The 22,735-nt window shown below is 40.4% G+C and overlaps 3 protein-coding genes across 5 annotated transcripts in view; 2 read left to right on the top strand and 1 right to left on the bottom strand.

The window, feature by feature from the left end:
• Positions 1-2,582, top strand: part of akap12b (A kinase (PRKA) anchor protein 12b) — a 48,668-nt gene extending 46,086 nt beyond the window's left edge. For both annotated transcript variants that reach the window (XM_072361718.1, XM_072361717.1), the window contains one exon: positions 280-2,582. The gene's annotated coding sequence lies outside the window, so the exon portion shown is untranslated. The remainder of the gene's footprint in view (positions 1-279) is intronic.
• A 1,572-nt stretch (positions 2,583-4,154) lies between these two features.
• zbtb2b (zinc finger and BTB domain containing 2b) lies at positions 4,155-12,671 on the bottom strand. Of its 2 annotated transcripts, none has more exons than XM_072362241.1 (3): positions 12,321-12,671; positions 7,581-7,761; positions 4,155-7,303 (listed from the first exon to the last, which is right to left on the bottom strand). In XM_072362241.1, exons 2-3 carry the CDS (start codon positions 7,751-7,753, stop codon positions 5,893-5,895), a joined length of 1,584 nt encoding a protein of 527 aa, XP_072218342.1. In that variant the 5' UTR covers positions 7,754-7,761; positions 12,321-12,671; the 3' UTR covers positions 4,155-5,892. The 2 variants fall into 2 exon arrangements, with proteins under 2 accessions (XP_072218342.1, XP_072218343.1); XM_072362242.1 differs by lacking the exon at positions 12,321-12,671 and adding an exon at positions 11,830-12,097.
• A 4,328-nt stretch (positions 12,672-16,999) lies between these two features.
• armt1 (acidic residue methyltransferase 1) lies at positions 17,000-21,635 on the top strand. The gene is made up of 5 exons (XM_072362336.1): positions 17,000-17,234; positions 17,595-17,700; positions 17,819-18,060; positions 19,269-19,434; positions 19,970-21,635. The coding sequence occupies exons 1-5, from the start codon at positions 17,173-17,175 to the stop codon at positions 20,750-20,752; spliced, it is 1,359 nt and encodes a 452-aa protein (XP_072218437.1). The 5' UTR covers positions 17,000-17,172; the 3' UTR covers positions 20,753-21,635.
• The last annotated feature ends 1,100 nt before the right edge of the window (positions 21,636-22,735 follow it).

Below are 22,735 nucleotides of genomic sequence, written 5' to 3'. Positions count from 1 at the left end.
CATTAATGTGTGTCCAATACCTTGCTTCTTGTTTTGTTTTTTTCCTCTCTTTAATTGAGGCAGTCTAATTTGTAGTAAAGTAACATGCCTTATGAACAGCGTTCATCAAGACAAAACTAAAAAAAAATCAAGCTCTATCTATATTCTGCTTCAAACAAGGAGACAAAATTGTTTCTATATGTAATCCCACATTTCCTTTTCCAAGCAAGACAATAATTGTTTCAGTTTTTTCTCTTGTTTTCATTCTTCTTATATCTGTTTTTGTGTCTCCGACCACAGCTGAAGATATAAGACCGATGCCTGGGGGGACGCACTGTCTTTACCAGGAAGTGACTGATGAGGGAGAGAAAGTGAGATGCTCTGTGGTAACACACTATGTCTGGGCCTCACCCATCCCGCCCACAGAGATAGAGTGACTGAGCAGCAGCTCCGCCATTCTCTCCAGCCCCCCCACCGACCTGTCCTACAACCTCCCCCCTGCAGCCCCGTCACAGCCCCGTGACATCCCACTGTTGTACCCTCACTCTCACACGCATGCATGTCCTGTGCCTCAAAAGCATCCCACCTGGCTTGTAATCAGTACTGATGTCCGCTCAGTGTCTCACTGACTTTCCATTGCCCTTGTTGCATAACATAAAAGTCTGGAGCCTGGTTTAGAGTGGATGTGTGTGTTGGCAAGAGGGTGTGCGTTTTTGTGTGTGGCAAGGGTGAGATGATGTTAGAAAGTGAAGAGGCGGAGGATTATCACCTTGTATATTGTATTTATATCTTGAGTATTCATTCAAACCTAAGTCTTTCTTATTTCTTTTTTCTTTTTTTTGCCTTATTTTGTGATTGTATGCTCACTGATGCCTGTTTTTGAAATACCCACATAATGCTGTGGTCTATATGGTAAATTTCAGTGACTTGTCAATGTGAAATCTTATGCAGGGAAACCTCGTAAAAGTTTCATGTCAACAAGTTACTTAAAAAAACACTCAGTGTTTCACCTCTTTAACTGACAGATTAGATTATTTTAAGGAGTTGTAGCAATTGCAACTAAAGCCATGGTACAAGTGTGATTCCAGAGGGAAGAGGACAGAATGTGTGATGTTATTTGCCAGAAATGCACCACACGTTTGTGTTTTGACACATTCTTTTGTCACATTGTGTACTTCTCTCTGCACTCAAACAAAGTAATTAATAAGATTCGTGTAGATAAGACAAACAATCACTGCCTGACTTACTGTGAAAGGACATTACTACACATTGTTTCATGTGATAATAAAAAGCTATACGACAACACCCTAAGTTGATGATGTGGCAGAAGTATCTGGTAAATGCTTTTTACAAAGAATGCCAGTTTTTAACACTGGTTAGACGTGCATTTTAGAAACACAGCATATCATGCATATCATGTTCACAATGTTTAATTGCTGTTTTCTGAGTGAAATGTGTATTGCTGATATGAAACAGTTCAACACACTCCTTACTACTCTATCCTTGCATTTTCTTGGGAAATTCAAGTATTTAACACCCTCTTAGACAGACTGCAGACAAACAGCAGTGCACCCTTTAGTCCTCAGTCCATTGGTGTAACTTTGATTCAAACAAGGTTAATAAAGTGTGAAGTGATTGTTGTTTCATCTTAACCTAAACCTGCACTATGTTGTGTGCTTCACCAAGCGTTATAGCTCAGGTTCATTAAAACTGGCACCAGGGGAGTGGTTGATGATTTGGACGGACACAATCAGGTACTTCATGGTACCAGAAATAAATACAAAAGCTCATTTTGCTCTTAATTTAAAAGCCAAATTGAGTTAGGATTAATCAGGGAGCCATGGTCTTTCCATCGTTCACAGGACAAGACATCAGTTGCATCAAATTAGATTCCCAAAGCATCCACAGCTACTTCGATTGAAGCATCCAAATAATACTTGTAAGGTCAGGGCCTCTTTTGCAAATTTATTTGCAATGGGGGAATGTTTGTCGGAATAGTCGCAACTCGTCTCTACCACCAAAGCAAACATGTGACAAGTAAACACTGGTAGTCATTTATTTCCAATCAACTTGGAAAAAACTCCACCATGTCAATCATGTGAATACATTGAAAAATTCATCGGATTTCATTTGGTGGCTGATACCAGCAGTTCTAAACGTTCACATTTTACTCAGCTTCATGACCAAACAAGTCAAGGAAGGAAGTTTGCACCCCAGTTTTAGGTGACCTCTCCACTTTGACTGTAGAGGCAGTAACACATCCATGATATTTGCTTTATGTAAGATTAGTGAATAGAGAAAAGCCAGAGAAATAAATATGTTTTGTTGTTGCATAATGAAAAACATGTAGGGGCGCCTGCCCACCTTCAGTCCTCCCTGCTTTTTGTAACACACATAACTGTGAACCTGTTAACATTTGTACAGATTGTATACCTGCTGTATGTACCTAAATAATATTGTTGTAATATTAACTATTAACCTGCAACCATTTAGCATAACATTCATGTGGCATGGTCGTACTTGTTTTTATATTTCCCAAGCTGTTAATAGTAAGGATTCAGAAACTTGTCTATATTTCATTCAATAAAGTTAGAGAAAATTGGTGCGCACTTTCTGCTGAATCTTTAATCAACATCCATCCATTTTCTATATCCGCTTAATGCAATTTAGGGTTCCGGGGGTGCTGGAGCCTATCTCAGCTGTCATTGGGGCGAGAGGCAGGGTACACCCTGGACAGGTCGCCTGTCCATCACAGGGCCACACAGAGACAAACGAGACACACAACCATCCACGCTCACACTCACTCCTGGGGACAATTTAGAGTCCTCTGATCAACATTTGCTCATTAAATATGCATTTGTCAATCACAGATTCCTGCCGTTTGCACTCATAAGTAAATGCTTCATAAATACAGACAACTGACAATATAATAAGTTGTAATACTACATTTGTGTGTAACATTAGTGAAGAAGAGCTGCTCCTGTTGCATTATGGGTAAGAACAAGACAAAAATCCATTTCTGATTTTTTTAAAAACCTGTTTTTATTCTTTCTTTACTGCCAAAAAATGTTTATACAGAACAAAAAAAAAAAAATACCCACATTCCTGAGAACACAGATCAGTCACAGTAGATGTCAGATGGGAACTGGAAAAAAAAAAAAAAAAAAAAAAAAGGGTAAGATCGTGTACTCTCAAGTTTCATATGCTGGGAGTCCTAACATTATTTTTTATAGCCCAACAGTGGACAGAGATGTCAAAGCTCTCATCTTCCTGAGATACTCGGCTGTTTATAAAACACAAACGGCCATTAAGGTACTAGATGAGCGTGAAGAAAAGTTTCAGCTTGATCTGATTTTCGTAAACGTGTGTGTATTTCTACGAATCGTCTGAGGACAAACATAAACTGCTCATTATCAAACACTGAACTATAGCAGTTTCATATATTTATAGGGGTCTTACTGTTAATTATATGTACAGCACAGTAGTTCATATAACTGATCACTAATGTTGCCATGATCAAATTTGACAGCATTTTGCTTGTTCTGGGCTGGACTGAACTGAGAATACAGAGCAACAGCTCCATCTAGCCAAAAACTGGGATAACTGCATCAAAACAGACACTTCTCTCAACTAGTACTTAAAAAAAAAAAGAAAATCAAGATTAAAACAATGTCAACCCAGAGATTTCCAATTTTCTGCAGTCAAAATGTAGAAAAAAAAAAGAAAAAAAAAGAGACTGCGTATAAAATAAAAACACGCGTGATGGACCCTTTTATTAATTTCAGTTTTCATGAGGAAAGCAGGTCAATAAAGCTCAAAAACTGCCTAAAATCAACCTCTAAAAAGGCACATTAATGAGCTTTTAGTTTACAGCTGCGTTATTATACAAATTTTATTTGTTCCCAACATGACTGCAACAATTTTGGAGTCAATGAGCAGATAAAAGAAAAAGTTTCCTCATACAGAGGAGCAAGAACAATATGCTTTAGTTTTAGTAACTGTATCACACTTTAGTTTTAGTTTTATTTCTTTTTTTGGCTATTAAAAACTTGAGGGAACATGTTTTCTTTTTCTACAGACTAACAGCGGCCACGCTGCAGTTATTTCTCCTCAAGATTAAAAATGGAATAAAGGAAGAAATAAAACAGCAACACAGATGCTCACGAGTATTTCAAACCTTTCAAATGACGCCACCGCAGCTACTGTGTCAGCGTGACAAATCACGTGAGAGGTAAACACTTTCCGAGCTTCACATTTATTTGACAGGTATGTAAAGATGTCTCACGAGTTCCAGTCATCAGTAGTACATACAGCAGAAAGTGTTCCGTTATCCCCCAAAAAATTAGATCAGGTAAAATGTACAGCACCCTTTACATCCCTATAAAACATGGTCATTTTTGTTATTATTGCCAACGCTTGATGTGGCGCTCTGTCACACTGCCACAGTGTCTATGGATCTATAATTGACAACTGCTGCATTCACTAGTTATTCATTCTGGTATGGGAAGAGCCAAAGAACATGTACTTAAATGTACTAAAGATCCTTAAAATACAAGTAAAGTTTCCCTTTGCACAAAATGAATATGAAGGCTAGGAGTCAGCACAAATTTGGCAAGGAAAAGACACTTAAAAATACCACCAGTCGTATTCATCTTAGCTTTTGACTTGGTTCAATTCAAGATATGTTCATCATTCCCATCCCTAAAACATTTATTTATTTGCCAGACCAAATTAATGCCTTTTTTGAAAGCTATTCATTCACTAATATACTTATATCTTGAAATATAATGTATTCTCTATTAATATAGCGCTGTGTATAAAATTAGAAAAGCATGTCAAACAAACTTTAAGGGATTTTAGGAGTAAATTTAAGAAAATTCTAAAGAAAAAGAAATGAAAGAAAGACATGATTTACAATCTTCTACAGGACAGCCTCTCATTGAGGTTTGTGTCTGAATGGAACATGTGGCTTCTTATAAGTAATCAAAGAATTATATATAGAATACATAACATGCACAACAAGCAACAATGAGGAAAACAAAGAAGAATCAGCTGTAGAAAATGCTCACTTTTGTTCCTTGTGACCAACTCCTCGTGGCCAAAAAACTCCCCAAGTGGAGTAACTGTGCTGTAATATAGTGTGACAGGAAGGAGACCGGAACCATGATCACACTCCACAAAACAGATTAAAACTACTACACGGCTACTGAGAAAGATGCAGTTAATGGTCATTACATCACACGTCAGGGTATTTATTCTGATGAGCCAAAACCACAACCATGAGACAAATGGAAGACAAATGTACTTTGATGCATACTGAGAATCAACTCAAATAGGAGATTGTCTCTGGTCTGTGTGCATTTATTAGCTGCTAATCTATTCCTATACCTGATCTGAAGAATCAACCTCTCATTTATGCCCGTGTTGAAACAACTGTACAGTGCAGCTCCTGGGGAATTGGGAGGTCTTTGCAACAGTTTTGCCTCCACAGATCTAACAAAGCCAACTCATCTCACAACACGCTGTCTCCTCCGGAACCGTCTCAGCTTCCTCTTCCTTTTATACTAAAAACTGCACGCAGTTGCACCACAATCTTCAGAGTCTGATACAGCCTAATATGTCAGAGTAGAATACCAATGTTCATAAACATTAAAATGATGACTTTGACATTATTATTCAATGTATAACCTTCAGTCAAACATCTATGCAATTTGTTTTTCTTGTGAATGTAAAGAGAGGCCTAAACTATCACTCCCAATGTTAAAATATTCAAATCGCGTATCATAAAATAGAATTTCAGTGGGCTGAGCAGACCTAACAAGCATACCCTGACTAATTTCATATTTAGCTTAACTAATGACCATAATTTAGATAGAAACATGTGTTAATGGGGAAGAAAACACAGTTTTGGCACTATTCTACAAGGATCTCCTCAGTCTTTATTGGTTCTAGTGGGGTGCCAGAGTTGGACAAATCAGAGCCTTCATCTTTGGAAATTTCTTCACGCTGGAGCAGCATGCCTGCACCCGTGTTTCCTTGCAGCCCCACTAGTCCCCCTTGGGAGAAGCACAGGTGTTTGATCACCTCACTGGGGCTGGAGAAGGTGGTCGCACAAATGTTACACTTGTAAGGCTTTGAGGAGCCCAAGAACATGGACTCCATCTGGTTGCTGTCGTCTCCTGCAGCGCACAGCTCCATGCTCTGCCGGTCCACCATGGTGTAAGAGTCGGACCCCTGGTTCAGGCACACGTGGCGAGCGGCCTGGTTGGCACGGCAAAAGCTCTTTCCACAGGCACTGCATTTGAAGGGCTTTCCCGTGTGGATGTACATGTGTTCGCGCCAGTGGCTCTTCTGGATGAATTTGCGCCCGCAGGTGGAGCACTCGTACTTCCGCCGCTTCACCTCCCGGTCCAAGTCGGCATTCTCAAGGTTGTCGATGTCTGCAATATCCGAGGGTGGTGGTGTGTCTGCCTGAGAATTTAACCCTCCCACCCCCCAGGTGGACGTAGACACTTCTGCTTGGGGAGAGTCCGAATTGGTAGCTGAAACAGGAGTTTGCTCGCTGTCACTGATGATCTCTACTGCTGTAGCTGCAGCCGAGGCACTTGACCCGACCTTGTTTCCCTTAAAAACCCCCTCAACCAACATGCTGAGTTCTCCAATCACAACCGGCGAGAGTGCCTTGTTGGGCTCAGTGGCCGGCTGTTGAAAAGCCTGATTGTGCTGCAGGAGGTGCTCTCTCAGCAGACTTCTCTGGGTGAATCTGCTCCTGCAAAGGTGACAGGAGTAATGCTTCCTAAAAGAGGAATTTCTCTTCATTATGCTGGGCTTCACGTGGAGAATGGCACTGGCTGAGGAGCCATCTGCGCTTAACAAGTCCATCCCCCCCTCCTCAACTGAAGGTTTAGTGCCACTTGTAGAGGCCTCCTCATCGGCAGCTGGGGGAGTTTGCTTGGGCGGTAAGGAATTTGCAAATGAAGTTGCAGCTGGTGTGGACGGGAACTTTCCCTCGGAGCTGACCTGGTCTGTATCAAAGGGTGAGGAGAGCTGTCTTCGAGCAGGTACTCTAGCTGACATCGCCACCTGTTGGTCAGAGATCTGGATGCCATAGAGGGATGTGGAGAGATTGATGCTCTGCTCAGGGTGGGAATACACTGACTGGCTGGCTTCCTGCAAGAGTGGGTAAGCATGCAGGAATCTAACCCCCTGCTCCAGTCGGGCAGGGTCAATCAGCTGGGGTGCGAGCTTGCCTGTGTACATCAGGTTGAGGAGGTAGCTGAAGATGTCTGGCTGTATATCAGCAGCCTTCAGACGCACACAGTCACTGAAACACAAACATGTAATGGTTAAGTAGTGGAAAACTATGGGGTCTTGATCTTTTCACGTTACATTGTTTTAGCAGCTAAATGCAACAGGTTAAACACTGGTTTAAACATCCCTCAGGGAGAGATCCTGCCATAACCCATTATTAGGGCCGGATGGATAATAATGCTTGATCTTAATTAGGTTAGTTGGTGAGGCAGTTCTTTGATGCAATCAACTGTAAGTGGTTAACTTAATACTTAGCCTGTGATATTACAATTAAAATGTCCTCTCTGTACCTGTCCTGATGAATAAAGAGCATTCGGAAGTAGTTGGAGAAGGCAGCAAGGACAGCTTTGTGGGCTTTGAAGAAGACATCTCCTATAGCCACGGTGCAGTCACACAGGAAACCAAACTCCCTCTGAGCGTTAAGCTGTTGCAGCAGGATAAGACCATGGTTGGCCAACTCCATTCTTCAACCTACACAAAGATGCACAAACACACACAAGCAGCAATGAGTTTCCTGTGTGGAAACAGACAAGAGTTTATTGTAACGACAAAGAGTCAAGCTGCCGGCGATGATCTAACGACCTTGCAAAGGCTAACTTAACCCAACAGTAAAAAAATCCCTTTGAGACACCGCAGACTATTTATCAACCACTAATGACAGAGAAATGAAAGCCGATTAATGGTCCGACTTATAAAACAATACACCTTGGTCTGACCGGTTCACGGCATTGTGAATTTATATCTCTTTCAGCACATCACACATAGATACTGAACAGTAATTGTTTTAAGTAAACCTTACATAGCAAATGATTTAAAATCAAATACAACAAAAGCGATACAGCTGCCCTAACAGCCTTTGGAACCATCTCTGTGCTTATTTACCTCCACTAACAGTAAGACACTGTCAGTGAGATGGATAGGACTATAAAACCAGGATCTTAGAGCAGTTGTTCCACTCAACGTGACTGAGAAACCTTTAAAAACAGATAGCTAAATAAAAATTTTAAATATCATATCAGTTGTTTTAAATATCTTGTGAAAACTAAAAACTTTTGCATCACTGCATCCATGACTTGGCTCTGATGAAGCACAACTCTTACAAAGCCAACCTCAAGAGAGATTTCAGGGCTGCGCACATTCTGCTGACCAATGAGATAAGATTTGTTGACCCTAAAGGTCACTGGAGAGTTCAGAGGGCTTCCAGCCATCACATGATCAGGGTTATGGGTGTAGACACACATTCCGAAGCCGAGCTCGTCTACCCCCTTCAAGTGAAGTATGAAAACAGCCTGAGGGAAGGGCGACTCCTTTCTCAAACACTTTCTCAGCACAACGCAGGCAAAGAAACGGACAATAACAGATACGGACACTCAAAAAAATCCTCCAAGCGAGTATTTAATCAGCAGTCAGAGCGCAAAGGTGCTGGAACAGTAGTGCAGGGATTTGCTTGGTTTCCGAATCAATAGAAAACACTTAAGACTAATCACGCTATCATCACTCAGAGTCCATGCGTACTCAAATAGCTTTTAATGAGGTATGCCAAGCTAAAACAAATACATTCTTACGCTGCAATAAATACCACCTTCACCAAGCTTAAATTGATGAGTTTTCGTTGTACCCATTTAGAAAGATGCGTAGCACATTCAATTAGTTGGTCATTTTCTGAAGCTTTCTTTTAGGATTTATTTCTAATATTTTATCCATCTCATTCATAACTATGAGCACAAATGAGAGCTGAAATGATTAAGCAAATGATCAGCAAGAAGATCAGTGTTTTGATACTGAATAGTTGCTTAACTGGTGTAATTACTGTTTTAGCTATTTATTACATTAATTGTTCACTAATAATCCATATTTCAACCAATTACTAGCTTTTCCCGCAATATGACAGTAAAGGTCTCCAGCCATCGATCAAAACTGTTCAGCACTGTGTGGATCTAGCCCAGTGTTTCCCAATCCTGGTCCTCAAGGCACCCCGCCCTGCATGTTTTCCACCTTTCCCTGCTACACGGCCAGGTCTTTAAGCTCTGCAGAATGCTGAGGACGACCCCACGACCCGGGGTGCCTTGAGGACCAGGATTGGGAAACACTGATCCAGCCTCTAGGTTTGGAGTCCAGGTGGGATCAAATAAGCTACTGAAGCAGATTAGAAATTTGTTGACAAGTTGCTCAGTCATTCAAATTTAACTTCTCTGTAAAATTTCATAGAAACAACTAAATAACTTGGCTCATTATAATGACACTTAAATCAACAAGGACAGTCCAAATATTATAAATATCTCTCAATGCATCCTACTTTTGACAGAATATCTTGAGAAATGTGAAAGAGAAGATTATAGCTTCATTGCAGTGTTGTTAATCAGGGTGGTGGGTCTAATAAAGTTGCCAATGTGTACACCTGCAGTATGTCGTTTTATTTTAGTGTTGCAGTTCCTCCTGCAGCATGCCAATAAGAGCAATTATTATGTGGTTTCATAAAATGTTGCCCTGAACCTTTTGCTTGGTTCCATCCTCTTTGTCAGAACTTTTCCCGCCAATCAAAGGAAAAAGAAAGCTGTTCAGATTACAACAAGCTGTTTAGATTTTGTTTTGATGCACTGCTTTTTTCATTGATTTTCATAGGTGGCCCTGAGATGCTCAACATAATAGTCCACAAAACACAACTGGGCTTCGCATAATTGCATAAAAGCAATTGTCTGAGATAACTGTCATCACTGTCGGGTGAAACGGACACAAATGTCATATTTCCAGTGTTTTCAGCCATTTGGTATATAGTCTTGGTGAAAAGAGAGTACATGCCGTTTCAATTCAGCCGTTTTACAAATCAGGAGATGTGGAAAATCCTCTGGTCCTCACCAGGTATAAAAACATTGTGTGACATATTACACATATCGTTATTTGCTTAATAAAAACTAAGCAAAATGCAGACGCGGCGCATGGAAAACTTTAGTAAATCCTCTCTGCTTCCACTGGAACTAAGAGGGTAAGAAGCAGCAGGTGCTGCTAATCAACTGATCATCAGCAGGTGTGAGCACCTCGGTAGGCATTTTGTCAGTTTGCTGGTCTGGAGCATTCAAGTGTGGGTTAACACAAAACCGAGGAGGCAAGACATCATAATCTTGGAAAATAAGAGTGTTGCTGCCCAAATACTTGGGAACTCCATCATTCTACAGTGAGGAAGATTACTCATAGGTGGAAAACATTCAGGACAACTGACAATCTTCTCAGGATAGGACATCCCAGCAAGTTCACCCCAAGATGAGAGAAACTGCAAAAAAAAAAAACTCAAGACCTACATCTGACTCTATAGGCCTCAGTTAGCATGTTAGATAAGAGTTAGCCAAATTAGAAAAAGACTGAACATGCGTGACCAGGAAAAAGCCACTTCCCTATACAAGGAACATGGTAGCACAACTCAGATTTGCAAAATTACATCTGAACAAATAAGACTTTTTGAGCAATATCCTCTGGACAGACTAGACAAAAGTGGAGACGTTTGGTTAGATGATAATTAGATTATTTGTAGGCTTATACCACATTAGTGCCATAAAATCCCACCATCTTCACAGCCCAAAACACAACAGTACAGAACAATAACAACAAAACACAGCTGCTTTCTCGCATGTGTTGCAACCCTGAAAGTTTCTATACATTATCCCGAGGGGCTGCTTGTAGGAAAGCAAATGCCAGCATCATACCAACATGAAACTGCTAGCTTGTTGTACTTGTGTGTGAGATAATGTTTGATTGAGCCCATGTGAGTGTGATGATGTTTGCTGCTTTGCATTATATTCTGCTTGCCTGTATGTTGCCTTCCTATTTTAATTTAGTTGGTACATGCAAATACAGGCGGTGTTAATAGACATAAGAGCAGGTCTACACCATTTCCGACAAGTCAAATTTGTTTTGTACCTGCTATGTGAAAACAACAAAAGAAAAAGAGCAACATTGAAAAAAAAACCCACACAATTCACAAAACAATTCAAAGAACACATCAACACTTCAGAAAACTCAACAAAACCGTAATCATTTCACAAAAACCAACCGATACTATGACTTAAAGTGTTTTCTGAAACGTTACATTTTCTGTTTTATGAACCACTGTTGTGTTTTGCACCTTAGATCCACCAAAGGCTTATTGAACATTAAAATGAGAATCAAATAAATATTTTTTTTTTCGTCTGACTGCATCAGCAATAATACTCATCTTTTAGACAGTGACAGTACGGAGGCCAGCAAGTGCCATCAGGGAAAAAAAAAACATAAAACCATGAGCACAGTTTAATAATCTATGCGCACGGATTATATTAAACTGTCCGTGTTTTCCAACCCCCTCATTCTCCTGACGGGCTCCGTATGATAGTGCCAAGCTTGTGCTTAGTCCCAACCCTTTAAGTCCTTGTCCTCCACATCCCCCCCTCCCTATAAAGTATTGAAAAATCCGTGGTCGCCCACATCAAGCAAGGCCACTTATTCACCTCAATCAGCCAACTTGAAATCACAAGATATAAGTTTGCCACAATCTCACGTAGTACTAACTTGTTTGCAACAATATAGCACCGCCCCTGCTGTGATGTAGACACGTGGAACAGTCGCTTCCGTAGTGAGAATTTGTTACTCTGAAATTACACCGTCAAACTGCTCGTGAGGAAAGTAAACATGCCGCGCGAACAAAATGCCCCAATAACAGCTTGGGTAGAGTAGAAAACAACAGCTAAAGCACATGAAGAGTCCAACAGGGAGCTCATAAAAACGAGCGCGCATGGACTGACTCCTGCCCTTGCCTCGGGTGTCTCTCGGTTACTAGCGCGAGAAAACGGACATGCATGCAAGCACGCGGAATCGCGCGCTACACGTACACACACATAGAGGGAAAGACAGCAAGAGACGCAAGGGGGATGGGGTTGGTCACGAATGCGTTTCTTTTAACTTCCCCGTGGCAATTATAGTTAACTGAAGCACACAGAGCGGCACAATAACGTAACAATACTAGCAAACGAATGAGTGAGTATGTAGCTGAACAGTCGTACCTGGACTCCGCTGAAATTACTGGAGTTTGCCGTGTCGCCGTTGTTTGTTTGTTACCGGAGACTCGCCCGTCCTCTCTGCGCTCGCAGCAGCTTCAACTGTGTTCCTTGTAAACGCAGTATTCGTTGGCGGCGGAGAGGGTCGTCCGTCGGTGTTTTCCGGTTAGGGGTTTTACGTTACAATCACATGACTGTGGGTAAAAGCCAGCCAAAAAGCAGCCGTTGTAAAAATCCGTTGAGGAAGGGGCGGTTGAGTTAACGTTAATTTCCCGCACTGAGTAACCGCCGTGAGATCAGCGCCTGTGAGCCAGTTTTATTTGACAGCCGGCAGTCTAACACAACAGCCACACTTATTCACCGTATGGTGGTTAATCATTGTGCCACCGCCGTTAACGACACGTAAACATAAAACACGAGCGTTGACTCTCACTTACTCAAATACCAACCGTGTACTCCTTTCAGTCTGAAGCAAATATTCTGACATTTCACATGTTTTTTGGGATTTTTTTTTATCCTTTCTTTTTTGTTGTTGTTTGTTTTGCCTACCAACATCAGAGTACCTTTAACAAGACGAGGAACCCATAGTAATAATCAGTAAAGTACATGTAAATGATCAGTTTAATAATACTTTTCCATTGAACACACAGTAGAATTAAGAATATTAGGTAATAAAGAAGAAGGTTGTTTTATTTATTACTATATTTATTAGATATTCATCTGAAAATATAGTGTGACTAAAACTTAAAACTGTTTTAGTATTTGCACATTTGTGCAGCAGGGTTGTTAAGAGACCACATTTTCCTGATAGTCTACATGCAATTAAGCACTGCTTTGTTTAGTAGCATTGTCTACAATTATTTGATTCATCCAGGTTTTAATATAGGTCACTACATGGAATAAACCCCTTATTCAAGTATAAAGAACCAAGATAGTGATATGAAGATGCTCTTCTAAAGAGTATTAAAAAGTCAAAGTAAAGTATTTACAAGAAAAAGTAATTACGGTAAGAATGTACAAGTACTGGCTTTGTTCCTCTGATTGATATTAATAATAACAGCAATGATAATGATACTGGAGTATTATTTTTACAACTTTCTTCTTGACAATGTTACAAAGTGCTTTACAAGAAAATATTAGCTGAAATAGATCAGTTAATGTTAACAAGAACACAGTGTTAAAGGAATGTGTGGTGAATATATCCGGTATTGCCAGAGGCTTTCTCAAAGAGAAAACTTTTAAGAGGGGCAGGCAGCTACAGACCTGTGCCTGACCTCAGTGAACAGATAGTTCCATAAGATGGGGCTCCAATGGAGGAGCCCTGATGTCTGTTTGGGAAAGGTTAACAGGATCTGTTGATCTCAGAGGTTGGAGGGAATATACCAAGTCGATATGTATTTGGGAGCAAGAATATTTAAGTTTTTTTAGATGGGCAGAAAATATGATATGACATCATAGATTAGTACCATTTAAGCATAGTTTAAGCGAGATGTTCCTTACATGGTTGCTGGGTGAGGAGTTAGTTTGAGCTTTTTATACAGTTTTATATAAACTTTTTTCACTGTAGGAACGTTTACCCCTGTCCAATTTTTCTGTCACTTTCCACATGTGAATATTTGCATAATTTGAACATTTATTGCGATGGGTCAATGTGAGAAGTTAAGAGGGAAGAATACAAACCTCTGAAATGTAGAAAAATCAGTAGAATATAGTCTCACAAAATCGAAATAATCTGACTTTTACTCCGCACCGCTAATGTAAAGCGTCTGCTAATTCAGGAGGACCAAATAATTTTTCAATTGTCAGAAAGCTGTTGCAGATGTCCTTGCAACTCTGATGAGCTGTATGACACGAGTCATGCAGTCAAACATGTTCATATTCGGCTCAATGCCTCATTGTAAATACAAGATTTATACATTTTAATACAGCGTTAACTGCTGTTTCATTGATCCTGAACAGTGTGCTGTCTTCATTGTATAGAGTTCCACTAATTTCCAAGCACTTACATGGTGTCATATAATGGCAGAGAGCTTGCTAAGCTAATTCCATTGACTGTACAAGAAAGTCTTATGTCTGTTCATACAATAATATACAAATGAATTTACTTGGTCAGACCTGCAGCCTGTGTCCCCCCTTAACCAAATAATGTGACTCTCCCTTTCAGTGATTATGTACATAAAATTGAGCTGCTTTCAGTGTTTATTTTGCTATAAAAATATCAAAAGTAGTCAACAATACCATTCAGCCTCTGGCCAAAAGAAGCATCAAGTCCTTTCTTTAATGTATGCACAATGCAGGCTTCACATTTTCCAAGTCACACTGGTGTGAGTTGCCAGTTGGAACTTTACTGGTTTCCTAGCCAGTTGTGGTGTCATCAGTCATGCCTGAAGGTACACATCTCATACTCATGTTTCAAGGAACTTTCCACTTTGAGCACAATTTGAAATCTACTCAACCAGTAGCATCAGACTCTGAACATACACCATGCTGCACAGTGAGACTGCCTTTCAGAAACGCTAAATTCACTAACTGGAAAGGTCGATGAGAAACATTTGTAACAGCAAGAAGGTTCAGTGGATGGAAGGAGTTTCAAGTTGAATTTAAGCTAAACCACTTATCTGGGGGCGCAGGAAGTGTAGGAGGACTTTTTCACAACTGTACAGAAGTCGTGTCAATATTTAGTCATCAGATGTTGTCATCTGTGAGTTGGTGGATGTTGTTCCAGTGTAAACAGCCATTTTTTCCCCTGAGACCTATCATTACAGAATTGCATTATAGCCCCAGAACATGGAGTCATCAGGATGACCAGACTAAGCAAGTTGGAGAGCTTTAAGAATGCGTGCATTGCAGGAGCAGGTTGGGTGGAGTGTTTTTGAGATGGGAGATACAGGAGGGGACAGAAAATGGGCATCTGTAAAGCACGGCCCTGGGACCTTTTAAAGGCTTAGCCTTGGCAACAAATAACAAACTGATGTAATCTTGTCTGCACCTTAATGAAACTCATCAGCTAATAAAGTGTAGGTTTGTGGCGCTGCCCAATGTTTTACAAACTGAATGAGGCCACTGGTGGAGCAAATGACAGCAGAACAAAAGCATGTTTACTTTGCTGAAAGGCCCACACCAGGGGTTTATTGAATGAAGCAGATAAACTGTTATCACTGGCTCACTGTTACTGTTTTGTCATGAAGATCAATACACTGTAATCAGTGGTTTTAAAGGCGCTACCATGAAGACAAATGCTGTGCTCATGCATACCTCTGCTCTCTAAGCCCGCTAAAGCAGTCTTAACCTCCTCCTTTTTCTTTCTCACAGAACAAGTTTTTCAAAAGAGAAGTAGACAGGACTTACACATGACCAACGCTGAAACTGATCTCTAATAAAGTGATTTGTTTTGCAATAATGCATCCGCACCAACTACACAGTCTGGAGGAAGTAGCTTTAAATATACCGAAACTTTTGCGCCAGTGCACAATTTCAAGCTACAATCAGTCGCTGTGGTAGGTGTGCTTAGCTGGAAACACCCGTTTAAACAGACCCTTTAACGTGCACTGCCGCCCTCCCCCTCGTCCTTGGCCTGTTTTGAAACCGGAGTGGTGAGTCACTCCTCTCTCGGTTTAGAAAAACAGATCCGGCCAGGCTGGGGCCCGGTGGGGGGATGGGAGGCCGGCGGTGGATGAACACCGGAGGTGGACGCAGCTGGACTCCCACTTTCAGGGACCCCACATCCTGACAACGGCCCGGCGTGTTCCCATGGTGACCACGGGTGATCTGAGGGAGGGGAAAACAGCGCCTGAGTGAATTGATATGCGCATCTTTCCAGCCGAGGAAATCTGTTGGGCATGTTCTTCAAAATGAAAGGACACCCAGTCACGTTTCCAACCCCCAAACTGACCATCCGTGACATTACCCCATGTTAATTTTCTTCTTGCTTTTAATTTTCTCCCGGATCGGACCGAATGTAGAATTGTGGGCTATGAAAAGAGAAATATAGATATTCTAGTTAATTTAGGCTAACGCTTAGGCCTATATAATCTAAAAGTTATGAGCCAGGGCAACACATGGAACAGTGAACGAGATTTGGGCTGCTATAGCTCTGACACTTTACAAAAAAACACATCTAATTATGTTATTTGCGACAGGAATAACGCATTACTTTAACTCAGTTAATATATTACATTGCTATACTTTTCGCACGTCATTCCCATTTATTAGGGTATTAATATTTAAATAGGGTCTTTGACAGGAACTCACAGGAGAATTCTTTTAATTTCCCTAAACCGTAGCCTACTCAACCCCCGCCCTCTTTCCCGCCAAAAAGCCTCAGGGGTTCGAATTCTGTCCTTCCCTAATAGGGCGAATCAATATCTCCATGACAACTGTTGCCCCAGACAACCAGGGATGCTTGGGGTGCTGCCACAGTGCTGCAACAGCTGAATGTCATGCGCATTGCGGCAACGCGCACGATTAAGAAAAGACCCAGAAGTAGAAGAACGGTGAGGTTAGAGTATTCAACAATTTTATAGAAAATAAGAAGGGCACAACATAGGATATTAATGTAATCTCACCCTCAATGTCTACGGCCACCCTGAAAACTTGCCCACAATGCACTTTATATTTTAGCCATTAGATGGTGGCATTGTATCCTTGTATACAAAAATAATAATCAGGAACCAGGAAACAAGTATTAAAATTGTGAAATATTGCCCTCCAGAAATAGAGGACGCGCTTAAGGTAGCCTGACAGAAACGTCCAGATTAAAAACATCGCGCCCAAGCTTCAAATAGACCTACGAACTTTGTTCCTGTCCGGTTAATTTTTATTAATAAAGTTTGAATTTGAACCGTCTCTCACTGTTACAATGATGGCGGCGGATCTAACTGCCCACGGAGTTCCTCCTTCACTGTCTGCCAGAGTCACAGGGTATGTTGACAACCGATTTAACCACATTGTCACAGTGTTTGATAATGTGAAAAACTACAAGGCAGCACTAAAACGACTACATAATACCATCAGTGCCGTGCTCAGTGGCGTTAGCTCATTGCTAACGTTCATTCTTTGAAGTTAGCAACGGCTCTGTACACGTGCACTAGTATGATATGTGAGTTTATTGGTTAAACTTACACAAATATATGAAGATGCCTTTATGCTAGCAAGTGTACGGTGTGCCGTCGAAATATGCTGTACGAGAGGGGTGCCCTTCCTTGCTGCTGTTTAGCTTACACTCAGTGCATACACCCACTGCAGTGTCAGTGTATTTTAACGATTATCTTTTATCCGTAGGTCATTTGCCTATTTGACAGTAAGAGACAGATTGCCGACCATTCTGACGAAAGTTATAGACACAATACACCGCACCAAAAACAAATTTTTTGAAGAATATGGAGAGGTAAGAACTGTTGGTCATCAGCTGTATTTGTGTGGTGTGTACGTCCAAAATTACAGTAGTTGAACGCAGGACTTGAAATAGTTCTTGAACATGTGTTATTTTTTTAAATCTTAAACAGGAAGGTATCCAGTCAGAGAAGCAAACAATATCTCTGCTGTCCAAGATGAGGAATGAGCTACAAACTGATAAACCAGTCTTGGAACTGACAGACGGCTTTCAAGACGTAGAGTCCTGGAACCAGTACCTGCAGAGACAACAGAGACTGCAAGGAGACCAGGAATCTGTCAGCTGGTTCAAGTCTCCATGGCTTTATGTAGAGTGCTACATGTACCGCAGGATACAAGAAGCTCTCTGGCTCAAGTGAGAAGCATTGCCTTCATATCTGTGGATCATTGCTGCTGAAAAACGTTACAATATTTAATACATACAAATAAAAAATGCTTTGGTAAAGTTTAGAACATAAGTAAATACATCCTAATGCAGTGCAGTATCTTTTACGTCTCGCAGTTGCCAGATTTCCTTGCTGAAATGCAAACCCTAAACACAAACACTTGTAGTCACTGGCACTTCAGAAAGAAAACTTGCTATCATTAAAATAGTTGATGGTGAACTAAAGTTCAATCGAGACAGTTGCAGCAGTAATTGGGTGCTATAGAACGAACTAAGCTATACAGCAGAGTTACAGCTGCGGTAACAGCAAAATATGCTACAGACAGTGTGGAACTTGCACAGTCTAACTCTGAAAATCAGATAAGTGCTTCACATGTGCTACAAGGAGAAATAGTTTCTGTCACAGCTCAGACAGGAAGAAGGGAATTGGCGTACAAGGAAAAGGAAAAAAAAAAGCTCTTAAGATAAATTTGATGGTTTCGATGTAGTCGAGTGACGGGTTGGGTGAGGATGCTGAAAATCCCTGATCTTCAGCAGAGCTGTTAATGTCCGGCACATTTCGTGTGAACCTGGATATTTCCAGGCATATGAGTAGCTGCAACCTTCAAACACAGAACAAGGTTATGCTAATTCAGCTCTGTATTAGTTCAAAAGGAGTTTTACATTTATTGGTGGCTCCATGACTGCCCATGGTTGCACTAAAACACAGTCAACAAGATAACGCCTAAGTCTCATGCTTAGCAAATGGCAATATTCCAGCTAGAACGAGATCCACACTGTCAAAATCACAATTTGTAAAAAAGAAAATAGTGAAAATATGACCTGGACAAATATGTTACCTTATCTGGATCTAATGGAGCATATTTTTAATATTTAAAAAAATATATATTTCAAGCTTATTAATGAAAGATGTACAGAAAGACCCATGTATAATAGTTTGGTTTTTCATGTTACATATGAGCAATATCTTGCTGTTCAGCTCAGAAGTAATGTGATTACTGTTCAGTCAAACATTCCTTTCATAGATTATTTAACATTCAAGTGATACTGCTCTGTGTGTACTCTGTTACTTTGTATGCTGCATATTGTCCAGCTTTAGGAGAAGAAAATCCAGAATTAGTTTGTTTATACTCTGCCTGTTTTGTGGCTGTCATCATTTATTTCTTCTTTTATTTCAGTCCTCCCATCAGCGACTTTGATGTCTTTAATGAGGGAAAGACTCAGAGCTTTTTTGAGTCGCAGCAGGCTGTGATGACCTTATGCACTTATTTGGAGGACATCCAGAAGAACATGGAGAAATTCTCCAAAAGTCAGCTATTTGAGCAGTTCAACAAACTATTGCAGGTCAGTGTCTTGTATACTAATTTGAGCTGTATGATGTGGCCAAAAAAATGACGTTTTTTTATGGCAATACGCAATATGCGTCTGTACCTTTGTATTGATAATGGTATTATAGAACACTAAGTTTTCACATTTTGCCCAGTGTTGGTTAACATCTGTTTGCTTCTCTAATAGTGTTTGTGCTCCTTAATACTATATTTGCATATAGGGTACTGTCAGACTGTAGATATAAATTTGCCCTTGTACTTATTTATTTGTTTGAACGCAGTAAAACTTTTTAGTCTGCTTTATACTTTATTATGTTGTCAGATAATTGCCATGTGTCATTTCTGTCAGGCACCGTCCTCAAATGAGCTTTCATTGAAATCATTTAAAGTAACCTTTAATTTTCTATGAATGTTATTTCTTGTAACATTGATCATTTACTGACACGCAAAGCACTGTACAGGTATTTAAACAAACCAAAAAATGAATTTTCTTTTAATTTAACGTTAATTCAGTTTTAAGTATTTCCGTTTTACTTTGTGACTCTTTCTAGGTTTCTCTCTGGGGGAACAAGTGTGATCTTTCCATCTCTGCTGGCCAAGACAACTCCCAGAGGACCAGTCCAATAGATTCCCTCAACAGTCTACAATCTTTCATCTTAGTAGATGACTCCAACAGGGTATGGTCAACTCTTAATTCTTCTCAGAAGCTGGGAGAATCAGGAAAAAATGCTGCAGACAGAGTGGACATTGTGCTAGACAATGCAGGCTTTGAGTTGGTCACCGACTTGATCTTAGCAGATTTCCTGGTTTCCTCTGGCCTTGCACGGGAGATTCATTTTCACGGCAAATCCTTCCCATGGTTTGTCTCTGACGTCACAGCTAATGACTTTCAGTGGACCATCCGGCAGACCATGGCAGCCAATCACAAGTGGATGTCCAAGAGTGGCTACCAGTGGCAGAACTATCTGAAAGAAGGTGTGTGGTGCTATCATGACCATCCTTTCTGGACACAGCCTCATGAGTTCTGTGACATGGCGGCTGATGCTCCTGACCTGTACGCGACCCTGCAGAAGGCAGACCTGGTGCTGTTTAAAGGGGATCTCAACTACAGGAAGCTGACAGGGGACAGGTACTGGGATCACACAGTGGCTTTCAGTTCTGCGCTACGAGGTTTTGGGCCTGCACCACTGTGTAGCCTGAGGACTCTGAAAGCCAACATTCAGGTTGGTCTGCAGCCGGGCCAAGGGGAGAAGCTCACCTCCCAAGACCCAGCCTGGATGACCAGCGGCAAGTACGCTGTCATTCAGTTCTACAACCCAAAGTCAGAACAGTAAGGCTGACCTCAGGAGGTCACTGGAGAGATGTGGATTTATAAGAACATTGCAGTGAGAAGTATCAAAATTAGGTGTTACCCTTAAGCCATAAGAAATTTAGGTTGTTAAATGATGTCTTTATTTTTCATCTTCTGGAAGCACTTCATCAAGTATGATAAAGAAAAGCACAGTATCAGTAATAATTTTCAGATCACATGTATACCATCTTCTGTTGAAATCGGTAACACCTTTAGATTTAGAAACGTTTCAGCATGGTTCGACCTCTGTAATTGTTCAATTTCTGTAAACTCATCCTCAGAACCAACATATCATTTTTGGCTTTTTTTTTTTGCATGTAATTAAGGTGATGTAAACCCTACATTTTGTCATGATGTTTACAGCTTAAAGTAGATGTTGATAACAAGGACGGAGCTTAAGTTAAGAACTGGGCTTTGTACATCTTCACCCAACAGTAGAGCAGCAACACTTGAGCAGAATTATAATATCTGAGAGATTATTTCTGTTTATTTATCTCAAAACTGTTGTACTTTTGCACTCAGTGTCATTTATATGTATGCATCAAAATAAGCAAACCACCCCTGAAATGCAACTAAACCAGATCATAGCATAGTGTTTTGACTGTTTCCTCAGTTAAATAGATGGTAAATTGTTATTGGTGCTGTGTAACAATAACACTCAAAACGTGTGCTTGTTTTTGCTTATGATGGTAAATCAGATTACTCTGTCTTCATGGCTGAAGGTGGATGTTTTTGTACACGTTATGCCATCCACATATGCATGGTCACTCGCAGAACGTCAGAGGTGATGTTAAATGGGTGTTGTTGGAGGAAACTGTAATTTTTATTAATTGTTTTAATTTAATAAATCACTGCAATGAATGGCACTCTGCCTCAGTGTCATACTTAACAGGAAAGATGGATGGAAGCGGTGGGTAATAATGATTTGAATCAGTTTGATTGTTTTTGTTTTACATTTTCATTTGGCATTGGAATCCACACAGTTAATTAGTCTAATTGGTTAAATAAATGTATACAGTATGCAGTGACACTCAATTAGCCACTTCATTTAAAACTGTAAAAAGATGCATCTATTTACACTAAAAACAAACAAAAAAAAATCCTGTCTTTATTTTCCACTAGCTGTTGTTACCTGTTGACCTTTTCTATGATCGGGTCGGGCTGGACTTCAGAAGAGTCAACAAAACAGCTGGAAATGCTGCAACATGTGCATTACAATTCTGGAGGAGCTGGGAAAAATGAACAGCATAATTGAGGCTGCTGTCATGCTCCGTGAATGTGGTCTGTTGTGAAAATTAGGTCAATTATCGCAAGAAACATCCTATCTTGAGCCATTTAGGTGAATTAGTGTAGCAGTTTCATTTCTCACCCTTCATTTTTTGCCGTTTTCTAATGTTCCTGCGTCTTCATTTTTATTTCGGGGGAAATGCAAAAAGATTTATATCATCAGGACTACTTGTTTTCCACTTGACCTGACATGTCCCGAAAATAGGGCTGTTTACTCAAGAAAGATTTTGCACAGAGATGAAAGCTTTGTTGTAAATGTTCCCTTTTTCCCTCTGTGGTGGCCATCGGTTGTTGCATGTGATCATGTTTATCTTAATGAATTTTGCTGGTATAAGCTAAATATATGAGAGAAATTGAACAGCTGGGACTCTTGAATTCATCATTTCATCATTTTAATTCATCCGGAAAATTTTTTGTGCTTGTACAAACAACATTTCCAGTTTGATTTTACAGCTGCTGTTCATCACTTAAAAACAGTTCTCTTGTGTCATTAAAGGTATCTGCTCACTTAAAAAAATTTTTTTTTAAAAAAGCCTTGACGCCTGGTACCCAAACATCCAAGGACGAAAAGGATCCCTGACGATCACAAACCTAGAACTTGAGTATTGTAAACACAAAAACTGATTCCCTCAAACCTGTATTTGCTTTAAAACAGTCACTCTTTGCTTTTACCGTGGTG

This window comes from Leuresthes tenuis, unplaced genomic scaffold (genome assembly GCF_036924035.1).
Source record: "Leuresthes tenuis unplaced genomic scaffold, fLeuTen1.0.hap1 SCAF_13, whole genome shotgun sequence".
In the NCBI taxonomy this organism is placed as follows: domain Eukaryota; kingdom Metazoa; phylum Chordata; class Actinopteri; order Atheriniformes; family Atherinopsidae; genus Leuresthes; species Leuresthes tenuis.
The sequence above is the reverse complement of the archived record's forward strand: the minus strand, read 5'-3'. Positions and strand labels throughout refer to the sequence as shown.